We start from the raw sequence: 14,307 nt of genomic DNA, 5'->3' as shown, positions 1-14,307 counted from the left end.
TTCCTGGGAGGCACAGGACTCCTCTATGGTCAACTCTGGCTCGAGTACTCTTTGACAACCTTGTCAGAACTTCCTTAGTCTGAAGGACAAGCTAGACCTTCCACTCTGTTGTGTCTTTGCTCTGGGTCAGTCTTACATCATGGTCTGAGGCTTTCCTAGCCTTTCCTGACTCCCTCCCTATTTCTTCTCATGCTTTTAATCCCATCTTAGTGTCTGATTCTTAGAGGACTTGGACTAACACAGTCTGGCATTCAAAGCTCTCTTAGATACTGCTGTAGCTCTCTTAGATATGGCCTTAACCTATATTCCACCTTAGCGCCCAACCGTGCCTAATGCTTTTCCAACTCTGAGCCTTTGCCCATGCCCCTTCACTGAGACAGCACTCACCACCTGACCATGTATGCCTGTTGGATCCCATTTGTCATTGATTATGCATCTCATGTGTCACCTTCTCTCAGCCTTCCAAGACCTGCCAGCCAGGTATACTCTTTCCCTTCTGTAAACCTCCGGGACTCTTACCTTTGAGCTTTGTTATAAGCTTATTAACGGCAATAGCTATCTCTTACTTTGAACTCTCCAAAGCCCCCAGCTTGTATAGAACAAACACTCAATATTTGTAGAATGTAATTGGAAAATTAGGAGGAATTCTATTCTAGTGAATTTAATTTGTAACATTCAGAATTTCTAATAGCTCACATCCATTTGGCTTGATGTAACAACAGTGAACTTGAGTGAATAAAAATATCCTATGTATCAAAGCACTTAGGGCAGAATGTAGCATGTAGTAACTCAATTTTAATTTCTGCTTAGATTTCATCATCAAATTTGGCTGTTTTTTGCCCTGCAAAGAGGAATTACATGAAATTCTCAAATAGTTTTGGGTTTGTCTGCGTATATGAATGTGGACCAGGGGACCAAGAAACAGTTGTAAAAGAATGCTACCTCCTCTGACAAAAGGCCCTCACCCTAAAGGCTGGCAAGGCCAACGTTGCGCCCCTTGGGCTCCTCCAGAAATAGGAAAGGGAGGCCCTGTCATTTTAATGAACTTTCACAGGGTAAGGTATATATACAGTAATAGGAGAGGGCACTGATGAGCTCAATCCATGGAGAATCTTATTTCCTCACACATGACTGATCATCTGTAGTTCTTACTGTGGTTGATATTCATCAGGTGCCTGTTATTCACTTTTAATCTTTACCACAGACCTATCCTGGTATAGGATAGGAAACTGAGGCTCTGTGAGCAAGTGATGCTGCTAGATCACTGACCAAAACCTTGTTTCTTGTAGGTGCCTAAAAGATATGCTAATCATATGAAGTTCCATTTCTTCCCCCAACCTCATCCCGGTGCTTTTGGCAATGTTCTTGGGCCATTCAGCCCAAGGAAATTGCCATAGGACTGAAGGCCAGGTTTAGCATCTAGCCAGAGAACAGCACCAGTACCAGCTCAACAGCTGCAGGTAAAGATTGTGGCTTTTTCACCTGAGTGTCTAACCATTTCCGGTTAAGAACACAACACTCAGGTAGGACTTCTCAGGTGGCAAGCAGGAAGAGGGTGCCTAGTGCAAGGATCAGATAGCACCTTCTTGGACGCTCATTTATTAATGATTTAACAAGGGCGATCACATGGGGAGACTGCCGCTTTTCCCTGCCCTCATTTTCCTCACTAACAGACCTGAAAAGCACACAAGATGGACGGGCCCAGCAAAGAGGAAGAGGAGGACAGCACCTTCACCAACATTTCTCTTGCAGACGACATAGGTAAGGGAGAACTTGGTAGATTCTGAAACATAGAATTCAGCAACTGCTCAGCTGTTTTTTAAAAATATCAATTTTATCATTTTTATTATAATGGTAAAACATACTCTTTGTAGAAAATTTGAAAAAATATAGCTACAAAAATAAGACAAAAGAAGCTTTTATTTAAGTGCTGTTTTTCTTTTTCCTTTTAAAGTAAGTGACTATTTTTAAAGTTCCTGTGGTTGAATTACATGTATTTCTAAAAAATAAATCAACATATAAAAATATAAAATGTTTATTTCCTAAAAGCTCAGGAAACATGACTTCAAAGTTGTTACTAAAGCAACCTATGATATTACCACATTTTATTCAATTATAGCCTATTTCTTCTCTATTTTGTAAAATAATTTTATTTCTGAAAAATGAACTAGAATACGTTGCAATTCACTTTCAGAATTGTTTAAGACACATACTGGTCATATAAAATGCTATTTTATATGGTTTTTAAGTAAGGACAAAGTTGCTGAATACAACATGAGAGAAGGAAATGGTGGGGGGTTGGGGGAGAGATAGTAATAGTTCCAAAATGCTGATGGAAGGATAACTATCCCAGAAAAATTAATAATGCTGAATTGCACAATGTTAACTGGAAACACTTCAAACATACTAGTATAAGTACTCACGTCTGGGTGTGTGAGGTTGGGAGTGAGGGGTGTGTGTGTGTGTGTGTGTGTGTGTGTGTGCGTGTGTGTGGTTGGCGTTGTTTTGTATCCAGTTCCTTCAGTACAGCCCTAGTAAGAAGCCAGAGCTGCAGCTAAACAATGGGGGTTACTGATTCTGATGAACAGAGAACAGAGCATGAATATTTAACATCAATTGCTCTTTCATACAGCCACACTTCTCCACTTTCTACCTAAATGCTCAGATTCAAAAAGCTTCTTTCTAAATTGTGGCCAGACTTAGCACAACTGCCAGCCAGCCAAGCTAAGCTTCCCCTCCTGGCACCGCATAAGCATGCTGGGGGCTTTGGGAATCAAAGAGGAGCATTTTCTGCTTTTATGAGGAGAGGAAAGATACCAGGTTCTGGGGCCGTTGGAGCAATTGGAGACCCTCGGCCTTAACGTGCTCGCACCAGGGCGTTTTAGAAAATGACAGAGTTGCAGAAGGCAGCGAGTGAGGGAAGGAAAGGGAGGAAGATCAAGGGAAACCTGTGTCTTTGCTTCTGGAAGGCACATGAGAGATGAACCATGAGCGTGAGCGTGGGGAGCCCTGCATGCTGTGGGTGGGTGTAGCTCCTATGGAGTACCTGCTCGCTCCAATTCGCCCCAGCCCAGGATTCTTTCATGATAGTAGCGTGGGCTGGACCTGAACAGGGGACCGTGCGTGTGGCTGGGCAACAAGCCATTCTGAACACTCCTCCAGCCTTGGGCGCCGCCAAAACCTTGCTCTCATGTCGCCGCCTCTGCCTCGCTCACACTTCCAGTGCAGACAAGAGAAGGGGAGGACAGTGACTTGAAGTCAGGTGTCCAGTCCACTGTTGGCATCTGTCGGAGTCGTTTGCTAACTGAGTCCGTGGGCAGAAAGGCTGAATAAGCCGGGATGGGGTGAGCGGCCCTCGTGGGCTGGCAGAGAGAGTGGTGGCAACGGCCCTGGGGTCTCCTGCTCCCACTTGCCACCTCCCGTGCTTGGGTAGAGAAGTCAGAGACTCTGAGGGCAAAAGCCTCAAGAGATGGTCCAGCATAGTAACCAGCGGTGGGCTGGAGGACTAGTACGAAGTGTACGTGCTGCTTCACCATTTCAAGATGTTAAATAGAAACTGTTCATTTACTTGTCATGACAATGAACTGGGACATCATGTGTTTTGGCTTTGGAAGATAATTGTATCAATTTGATGTGGTTGCACTGGTTCACTGTTGTTAATAAGAGGCTCTTGGTGTTTGATAAATTAAAAATAGGAAAACAAACTATTGGGAAATAAATGCAGCTTGTTTAATAGACATCATGGTGTCTTTGCAAGAGTAAAGCATGAAAAAAGTACGGCTTATAATATGAAAAAGTTTAGTTCAATTTCTTACTTTTCTTTTTGTCCTATATTATATACTAGAGGCCTGTTGCACGAAAAGATTCGTGCAATAGGCCTTCCCTTCCCCTGGCTGCCATACCAGTTTTCCTCCGGCACCCGGGACCCAGGCCTTCGCTCCGGCCAGAGCCACCTTCAAGCCTTTGCTGCTCCGGCCAGAGCCACCTTCAAGCCTTCGCTGCTCCAGCCGGAGCAGCCTTCAGTCTTCGCTCCACCACTTCTCGCCTACGTATGCAAATTAACCGCCATCTTTGTTGGTGGTTAATTTGCATATCTTGCTGATTAGCCAATGTGAGGTGTAGCAAAGGTACGGTCAATTACCATGTTTGTCTATTATTAGACAGGATTACTATATAATGTATAATGTGTCATACATATATCATATATATAAATACACATACATATACACACATATATGAAACGGAGGCCCAGAGAGGTTACGTGACTTGCCCAAGGTACACACTGGCAAGCTATGTGTTGTACTTGAAACTGCTAGATATGGAGGCCATCCTACAAGGCAAGTTCAGTTTTACTTCTGAGTATACAGAGGCTTCAAGTATTCGGATGCTGATTGCCAGTGTGACTGCTTCAGACCCACTCACTGTCTCCACCCCACCCCTTTACCCCCCATCATAACACTGGTTCTTTTCTTATTCTGAGGATAGCAAGAGAAAGGAAAAGAAAATATGTTTTAACTCAGAGAAAAGGTTTGTTTGGGAAGAGGACTGAAGGCATTAAACTTTGTTTATCTTTATATTTATTTAGGTGATCCTACTGCCTGTTAGTCTGGGGGCATGAGAACTGGCAGTGGCAGCAGTTACTCAAATCACAAACCAGTTGTGCTACATCAATTCTTTTATAGGTTAGTTGTATGGATTACAGACCAGGTATCTCCATAGAAAGAAGTATATAAATGATAGGATTCTAAATCAGCTTTAACCCCATGGTTCCCAAAGTGTGTGCCAAGGTGCCCCAGGGAAGTACAGCAAACCCACAGGGATTCCGAGGGTGTGTCTCCACCTCTATTAGACACTGGTGATCAATGGCAAGGACCAGTTCACAATTTCACATTAGATGAGCTACATTTCTTTCAGTGACATCTCTTTAAATGCTGGGTTTTCTTGTGGCCGCTGTGCTAAAAGCAAGTTCTGTATAAAAATCAATGTAGGTAATGAGGATGTCAGTTGGAGAAGATGGGAGAATTTGTGAAATGCTCAAGAGGCTCATATGTCCCATAAGTAAGTAATTGTAGCTTTTAAAGAATGAAATTTAAAAATTGAAATTTCTTTCAGTTTAAGTGCAATATTTTTTCAAATGGTTACTAAGTTTGAAGGATATAAATATTTGTATTAACACATTTCGTACCGCTCAGAAGTTTTCTCGTGTTCCGCGCACCATCTCTTAAGGACCGCTCACGAGTGTTCTCGTTTTTCACGTCCATGGAAAAAGGAGCGAATCTAGATACTTATGTAAATTTTGTTTGGTCCCTCTTCATAGAGGAAAATGTTTTACGCAGTATCATATGTTAAAAAAGTACTAGGAACTTTAATTGTTTAATTGTTTAATTGTTTAATTGTTTTTGTAAATAAAAATGTTATAATTATTGAAAAACAACACCTAAAGTGCATTATGATGATTTAAATAATGTGCAGTTTGCCCAAAAACGTGAGGTCCCTGGCGCATGTCTTAGTGATTTCTATGCGGTACGCAATGTGTTAAGATGTTTGGACTAAATACTTATTTTATGGAACTGTTGGGTATTCCTCTGGACTTTGGAGCATTGTTAAAAATGACAGACTTAAAGGCACTGTGAACCAAGGTAGTGTGGAGATCTCTGGTCTAAGCTATGCAGTAGCTGGACTGGGCTCCTTTCTGGGTGGGAGGTGTATGGTATCGTATAGAGCAAACATTTGATAGTATTGATCTCTCCTTCCTCCATGCTTCTACTCCCCTGGCTTTGATGCTACCACACTACTCAGGTTCTCCTTTAACCTCTCTCTCATCATTCTCAGACTCTTTTGGGAACCCTTTCCTTCGAGTATTTCCCTAAGATTCTGCTCTTGGCCTACTTTTCTTCTCTCTCTAGACATACTCTGTGGATGATCTCATCCATTCCTCCAAATTCCATTCTCACTGTCCATGATGCTATATACCAGTGACTCTAAGACAGAGGTTGCAAATCCAAACACACTTAAGGTCAGGCAATGTGTTCATGGGACAGAGGCAATGGTACATCATCATTTATTTCATTCAATTTCCAAAAGAAACTATTGAAATTTCAATTCTTTTTTTCAGTTCATTGGGTTTTTCAACATGCATCGTTTTTTTGTTAAAATTTTTATTTTATTTTAATGGGGTAAGAACACAACATGAGATCTATCCTCTTAACAGATTTTTTAAAGTGTACAATACAGTATTGTTAGCTATAGTCACGTTAGACAGTATATCAGATCTCAAGAACTTATTCATTTTACACACCTGAAATTTTATACCACTGTCCCTTTCCCACCCCCTAGCATCTGCAACCATCATTCTATTCTTTGCTTCCATGAGTCTATCTTAGATACCTCAGACCTCATCTATACTAATAAAAGGGTAATATGCTAATTAGAGTGGGCATCTTCCGGACATCCTTCTGGACAAAGCCACAGTGGCAGGAGCCGAGACAGAGGTGGTTAGGGGCGATCAGGCCGGCAGGGGAGAGCAGTTAGGGGCGATCAGGCCGGCAGGGGAGAGCAGTTAGGGGCAATCAGGCCAGCAGGGGAACAGTTAGGGGGTGATCAGGCCAGCAGGCAGAGGCGGTTAGGGGCAATCAGGCAGGCAGGCAAGCAAGCGGTAAGTAGCCAGCCTTCCCAGATTGCGAGGGATGTCTGCCGGTTTAGGGATGTCCAACTAAACCAGCAGTCAGACATTCCCGGAGGGGTCCCAGATTGGAGAGGGTGCAGGCCAGGCTGAGGGACACCCCCTCCCCTGCACAAATTTCGTGCACCAGGCCTCTAGTATAATATAAGTGAAATCATACCATACTATTTGTTCTTCTGTGACTGGCTCATTTCCCTTAGGAAACTAAGGTTCATGCTGTGGCATTTTTCCAGGTGTCTTTCTTTTTTAAGTCTTAATATTCCATTGTGTGTATCTACCACATTTTTGCTTATCCATTGATATGTTGATGGACAGTTAGATTGCTCCACATCTTAGCTATTATAATGGTGATCCTTGATTTCAATTCTTTTGGATAAATATCCAGAAGTAGGATTGCTGGATTATACAGTAGTTCTATTTTTAAATTTTTGAGGAACCTCCATACTGTTTTCCATAGCGGCTGTATCATTTTACATTGCCACCAGTAGTGTAGAAGGGCTCCAATTCCTCCACATCCTCACCAGCACCTGTGACTGGTTTTTTTTTTGATGGCCAGTCTAACAGGTGTTAGGTGATATCTCATCACAGTTTTGATTTGCATTTCCCTAAGGACTAGTGACATTGAGCATCTTTTCACATATCTGTTGGCTATTTGTATGTCTTCCTTGATGAAATGTTTATTCAAGTTCCACATTTTCAATTGGGTTTTTAATGCTTTTGTTATTGAGTTGTAGGAGTTCCTTATATATTTTGGAAATCACCCCTTATCACATATATGATTTACAAATACTTTCTCCCATTCTGTGAGTTGCCTCTATAGTCCATTGGTTGTTTCCTTTACTGCATAGAAGCTTTTTAGTTTGATGTAGTCTCAATTGTCCATTTTTGCTTTTGTTGGCTGAACTTTTGGTGTCGTATCCATGAAATTATTGCCAACACCAATGTCATGAAGCTTTTCCTCTATATGTCCTTCTAGGAGTTTTATAGCTTCTGTTCTTCCATTTTAAGTCTTGAATCCATTTTGAGTTTTCGTGTGTGTGAATGTGTGTGTGTGTGTGTGTGTGTGTGTGTGTATAAGATAAGAGTCCAATTCCATTCTTTTGCATGTGGATATTCAGTTTTCCCAATACCATTAATTGAAGAGACTATCCTTTCCCCATTGTGTATTCTTGGCACCCTTGATAAAGATCAGTTGGCCATATATGCATGGATTTATTTCTGGGCTCTCTATTTTGTTTCATTGGTGTATATGTCTGTCTTTATGCCAGTACTACACTTTTTAATTACCACTGCTTTGTAATATATTTTTATTACACTGAAATTAGGAAGTATGTTTCTAGCTTTGTTCTTTTTTCCTCCCTAAAAAATTGTTTTGACTATTTGGAGTCTTTTGTGGTTTTATATCAATTTTACAGTTTTTTTATTTTTATGTAAAATATGCTCTTGGGATTTTGATAGGGACTGCATTAAGTCTGTAGATTGCTTTGGGTACTATGGACATTTTAATAATATTAAAGACTTATAAAATGAAAAGTAGAAAATACTGATGAAAGAAATTAAAGATGATACAAAAAAAATGGAAAGTTATGCATTTTTTAAATATAACAGCAACTGCTTTTAATATAGTTTATTTCATAATGGTGTCTCAAGTTTAATTCTTTCAACAGGATATGCTTTATTTGCATATCAAATATATGGCAACTTTTTTTCATTTCTTATGACCATTTTCCTTGAAACACACTGTTATCTTGGACTAGATTTCATTTTCTACTTTTGATTGAGATAAGCCAACAAGAAAAGGTTACTTTCCTCTTAACTCTACCATAAGAAAGGCAACCGAGCAATTGTTGTGATAAAAGGGCAACCAATGCTGAACCTCACTCAGGGCCAGGGGTCCAGCCAGGTGAGGACTACAGCTCCCAGGAGAGCATGAGCCCTGCTCAGAGAGCACAGCTGCTTCCTATTTCCAGCCGACTGTTGCCTGGGAAGAATGGAAATGCAAATAAGCAGAATTTTCAAGAGGTCCTAGAAATACAGAAAATTTTTGGTGCACTTTCCTGATATTTCCATGTTCTAATTATAAAGTATTATCACCAAGTTCTAAACAAAACACATCTTCAGTATAGATATGATTGCAGAAGAAACTATTTTCAGACTTCTGCTTTTGAATCTTAATCTCTTGTCTTTATCTCTCTTCTGAGTCTCTGATTCTTAAACTAACTACTAGACACCTAGATATATCCCAGGTGTCAAATGAACTCATCTTCCCTACTCCTACCCCAAATCTGCTCCTACTCCTGATTCATAATTTTAATGAATGGTCCCATCATCCAGCCAGTTCCTTAAGCTAGAAATTCATATGTCATTGTCCCAGTCTCATTTCTCACCATCCAATCATCTGTTGACTTGACCTTGAAAATACACCCAATATACCTGGCCTTCTCTAACCCTACCAACCCTTCCTTGATTAAGGCCTTCATTATCTCCCGCATAAATCACAGCATCCACCTCCCAATTGTTCTTCCTATTTCAATTATTATCCTTTCAAATCTCTCCTCCACACTGACCGTATCACTCCCTCTCCTTGCAGAGAACAATCAATGCCTCTCATCCTCTGATGGACAAAGTCCAAGACACTTAGCATGGCATTTATTTAAAGTCTCCTTCCTGGCTCGACCTATCTCCTCAGTGTCATTTCCTGCCGCACAGCTTGGGCTCAGTAGGAAACACTTAATGTTCTATCCACATTCTGTCTATGCCATGCCCCTGACTATTCATGGTGCTCTCTTTGCCTGGAATACCACCACTCACCCACTCTTGCTTGGCTAACTACTACTCATCCTGTAAGAACTCACTCTGGCACTACCTCCTCCAGGAAGCCTCCCTGACCTTCCCAGTTTCCTTTCTCCGTCCTGAAAATTCCAATCTTATCGCTACCTATATTTTTTCACAGCATTTTGTCCTTGATGTATGTTCCCTACCCAACAGACTGTGAGCTACTATAGGACAGAGCCTGGGTCTTAAAATATCTATACTTTCAGCACATAATAGACAATACCCCCTTTTTTTTTTTTTGCAAACAATTGTGCTTGAATTTGTGTGTATATTGGTTTGAGGGCAGTTAGGCTGGCCATCCCCTAGCTAAGAATTTACTACTAGTGTCAGCTCTCCCCTATTATTTCTACTTTTTAGAGTTTCTTCCCTGTCTCCACTTCTGGTTCAGTTTAGTTGTGCTTTCAGAAAACATTTATTGAGCACATCCTATCACATGCTATCACTACCTTGCTATTAGAAGTACTGACTCAGGATAGAGTGGCAGAAAGGATTTGAACTTTGGAGTCAGGAATGCCTGAATTTGACTCTGTTGGACTTTGAGCGAGTTATTTAACATCCCTAAGCCTGAGTTTCCTCAGTTGCAAAATGATCTAAAAATGTGTCTCAGTATTGTTTTGGAGGTTAAATGAAATAATAAAGGAAGCTTCTTGAATTAGCCTGGTGTACAGCAAGTGTTCATTCAGTATGTTTTCGTTCCTCCTCTGTCCACTTCAAGGAGCTCACACAAAAGTTCCTTTAAAGGCTCCAAGACTACAGTTGTCATGGTAACAGCAGTGTCCTGCGGTCGCTGGTCTGTAGGCCAGGCCTGCCTGTTGACATCTTCCAGAGGAGGAGGCTTGGGGAAGAAGTGGCAGATGGGTGTGAAGAAATTCTTTAAACAAGAGCATGGATCTTTTGTGATTAAAATAACAGCTTCTCTTTTCCCTCTTCATCTGGGCCTCACCTCTTCCCTGTCGATGTTCCTCCCATGGCTGTTCTCCTCTGTGCCTCAGCCTCCTCCCGGCCCCTGCTCTCTAAAACCTCTCCTGAATAATATTCAAAGCTGCTTCTGCATCTGCTTTTGGCCTCAGCCAATTAGCCCTCATTGTAAGGTTGTAATAAGCTTCCCAGAGAAGTGGCACAATTGTGTGCTTTTATTTGGTGCTGCTTCCTACCACTGTACGGGAAATGTAACAACCCCCCCTCATGCTCTGCTGCAAGCAGCCTGGGTTTGAAAAGCTTTCAGAGGGCCATCTGCCATCCCCTCAGCCGAGGAGAAGATCAGACACGAGGCCCTGCATTAGTTAGCACTCCAAGTAAAAGGTATCGAGGGTCTGTATTCCTTTTCATCTCACCCTCCATTGCCTACCAGCTAAATTAGGAAACAGGCTTGTGGCTACCCAGCTGGGAGACACACTGAGCCCTAGCAGGAGTCTTGTCCATGAAAAGGGAGCAGGCCTTTCTTTTCTGGCAGTAAATGGAGCCAGTGTTTGCAGCCAGCACCAAGCTCCCTGGTGTGTGCTGCGCTGTGGCTTTGCCAGGTTACACTGGACCACTTGGGAGGATCCTATGCAGATGAGAGTGCCAGAGTGGAGGTGTCCTTAACTAAGTACACAAGGATGAGGCCAGTGTCTGCCGTGTGCTGGTCAGGAGCAGGAAAGCGCTCCCACGTCCTCAATTTACTGGTCTCTGTGAAAGCAAAACTTGTCTTCCTAGAACAGCTGTGACAGTAACTCTGGTTCTGTGATCAGAGCACATGTTCTTTCTAGTAGGGTCGCTCATAGCTTTGGGGCCATTTGAAATTTTTATTCGTAGAGTTGAGGCACAGCTGAAGCTACTTCATGCATTTTGTCCTGCTCTTTTATTTATTTTTAATATTTTTATTGATTTCAGAGAGGAAGGGAGAGGGAGAGACAGAAACATCAATGATTAGAGAGAATCATCAATCGGCTGCCTCCTGCATGCCCCACACTGGGGATTGAGCCCGCAACCCAGACATGTGCCCTGACTGGGAATAGGACTGCGACCTCCTGGTTCATAGGTCGACACTCAACCACTAGCCACACCAGCTGGGCTGTACTGCTCTTTTAGATTTCTCCTTCTTCTCTGCCACTCCAGTTTCTCTTTGAAGGCTCACTTAAGGGTTTCCTAAGGGAGCCCCAGGGTTTTTAAGGAAACAAGGCTCTAACCCTCAAATTTTGAACAAGTCAGGTGGACAGAAGGCCTGTGAAGAGTGGTGTATCCAAAACTGATCGAATCCAACTGGGGGGAAAAGCCGCTAGTCCATTCTAAGCAGGAAGCCAACCTGGGAAAGGTCAGCTCTCCTTAGCTCATGAGCTTGGGTCTCTAAAAGTCACCCCTGATTTTGGGGGGTCTCCTCTGGATTTTTCTCTAGAAAAATAAACTAGCACATTTATGAAGATTTCATATACATTTAGCATAAAACAATCTGACTTTTTTTTCAATAAAACATCTTTCTTTATTGATTAAGGTATTACATATGTGTCTGACTCCCTTTTTTCTTTTGAGCAAATGAAGAAAAAAACATTGCTGGCACAAGGCATCTATCTGATGGATGGTTTGTCTTTTAAAGGGAAAGTCAAAATATTAATGTTTACCCTTGGATGAGAAAATTAGAAAACACTCTTAATTACTGAAACATTTAGAGACCGCCCTAACACTCCATTTGTTAAGCTTGTTTATTGAAACCAGGTTTTGCATTATGCTAGATCATTTATTTCATTTAAGTGGATTTCCTCCGATTGAAGATATTTTCACAGAAAGAGCACTTGCAATTTCTAGCAAATCATTCCTGACCCCAGAGCCATCCCACTCTCAAAAGCTACTGAGAAGCAGAGTTAATCTCCTTTTTTTCTTATTGAGTCTCTTATGCTAAATCTGCAAGGCATTTTGCTGGGCCAGGGGAGGTACTCCTGAGGCCACTGTCCATATCAGCTTCAGCTTACAGATATTCCACCAGACCAGTGCCATTATCTCGACTTATGTGGATCCCAAATGCCAACTAAGAAATGTGGAAACTTCCTGCCTTTGCTGGTGCAATGAATGTACTTTGTTCATTTGCACTAAAAAAATTAAAAAGTCTACCCTACTTGAGATGATCTTTTTTGACATCCCTAAGGATGTTTGAATAACCTTTTAAATTAATATTCACGGCCAAATTCATTGGAGGGTGTACTAGTTCTTTAGCATTCCCTTTCAATCTTCAACACTGGTCACAGAAGGGACTCAGTGGCAGCCCACATGGATGGTTCAACAGCGTAGTGTCCCCTTGCTTCCTTTCTGTTAGAGCGAGCCACCTACGCCTTCCTTCTCCACGCCTTCCTGGGATGCAAACAGCCAACAGCACTTCTTTTCAGCCCTTATGGCCTTCTTCCTCATTCATTCATTGTTCCCTTGTTTCTCTTCACATGTTTCTTTTCCTTTTGGTGTCAGCTTAATGACTTTGGCTCAGAGTACTTGGCTGTGCACACGCATGGTTCTCTCACTGCTGGTAGCATGACCTTAGTCAAAGCTGGTTGGGAAAGTCTGCATTTTAAAACACATTCTTCCTTTCCTGTGCCTCAGAATCTTCAGTTCCTTTCTCCAGCAGACAAAACACTATGATCATCTGTTCGCCCATGATATTTTGCTTTCGTTTTCCTTCTTGGTAGCAAGGTTGGTGGGTTTTTCTAAGGTCACAATAACTATTGAAAGCTTCTTTTATAAAAATATTTGAAGATATTTTTCAATGATGTTTCTTATTCTTTTTTATTTTAGAATTTTAAATGGCTTGAGCTTCATGATATTAAATGTTCTTCAACTTACATAGTGGATTCCTGTCCCTTCTGCTTTAGCGTAAAAACAGAATTTCTGTCAATAAAATGTAATTGATGTGTAATTTGAGAGACTCTGTCACACTTGGCAGTGACTGTTGGCCCCTACACACTAAATTTCTCAGCCAGTGCCTTTCTGTGAAATATTTACTGATTGCCCAAGCAAGGAGGGCCTCTATTTCAAGGAATTTCTTAAAGAACCATTTTTGTAGAATTTTTTTTTTTTACTAATATGAACAGTAACTTCTTTATGGGTCCAGTTTATAAGCTGGGACATTATCCTTTTCCCAAAATGTGTAATCACTGGACTGTGCAAGAAATTTGGCAAATTCAGAGCCAACTGACCACTTTTTAAAAGCAAATTCGTAGCAAACTGACCATTTTTAAAAAGCAAACTGTATGTGTAATATTTATTTTATGTTCCAGTGGCTACATCTTTAAGAGCTTGGGTTGTTGCTTTATAAACTTTTTTCTTTTTTTTTTGGAAGGCAGAAAACCTAAAGCAGGTGTTGCAGAAAGATGACTAATCAGCTGTCACTCTAGTTTTCCTATATGTTCTCAATTCTGATGATTAGAAAATAAGTTCATTTCTTTAGAATTCCTAGTTATCTCTTCGATACTTGGTACTACCTAAAAAAAATAACCCATTACTCATCACAAATAAAACTGAGTCACAAAATTAAATCTTTGGAGTAAGCCCAATTTTACTAATTAGTCATGCATCTCTTAGATGATGAACAATAACAAACATTTATTCAGAACTTATTACATACCCAGCACAGTGCTAAGAACTTTACATTCATTTTCTCATTTAATCTTCACAAATACCATGTGATAAATATTATCCCTGTTTTTCAGATTGAAACCTAGAACTCAGAAAGATTTAGTGACTTGTCCAAAGCAAAGCTGGAATTCCATCCCTGGTCTGAGTGACTTCAAAGCTGTTGTCAAATGACAATGCATCAGGATATAAACTTC

The 14,307-nt window shown here is 41.2% G+C and overlaps 1 protein-coding gene and 1 long non-coding RNA gene across 4 annotated transcripts in view; one reads left to right on the top strand and one right to left on the bottom strand.

Moving 5' to 3' along the window:
- The window catches only part of LOC132235516 (uncharacterized), a 114,326-nt gene that overhangs the window by 88,398 nt on the left and 11,621 nt on the right, over nt 1-14,307 (bottom strand). The gene's annotated exons all lie outside the window — the stretch shown is intronic.
- Nucleotides 1,613-14,307, top strand: part of SCOC (short coiled-coil protein) — a 29,911-nt gene continuing 17,216 nt past the window's right edge. The window contains exon 1 of one of the 2 annotated variants that reach the window (XM_059697983.1): nt 1,613-1,761. In XM_059697983.1, the coding sequence (XP_059553966.1) occupies nt 1,692-1,761 (70 nt within the window). In that variant the 5' untranslated portion in view covers nt 1,613-1,691. The remainder of the gene's footprint in view (nt 1,762-14,307) is intronic. The other variant, XM_059697982.1, reaches the window with a different exon arrangement.

Source organism: Myotis daubentonii, chromosome 5 (genome assembly GCF_963259705.1).
Source record: "Myotis daubentonii chromosome 5, mMyoDau2.1, whole genome shotgun sequence".
NCBI classification, from domain to species: Eukaryota; Metazoa; Chordata; class Mammalia; order Chiroptera; family Vespertilionidae; genus Myotis; species Myotis daubentonii.
This window is presented reverse-complemented; position numbering and strand designations above follow the sequence as displayed.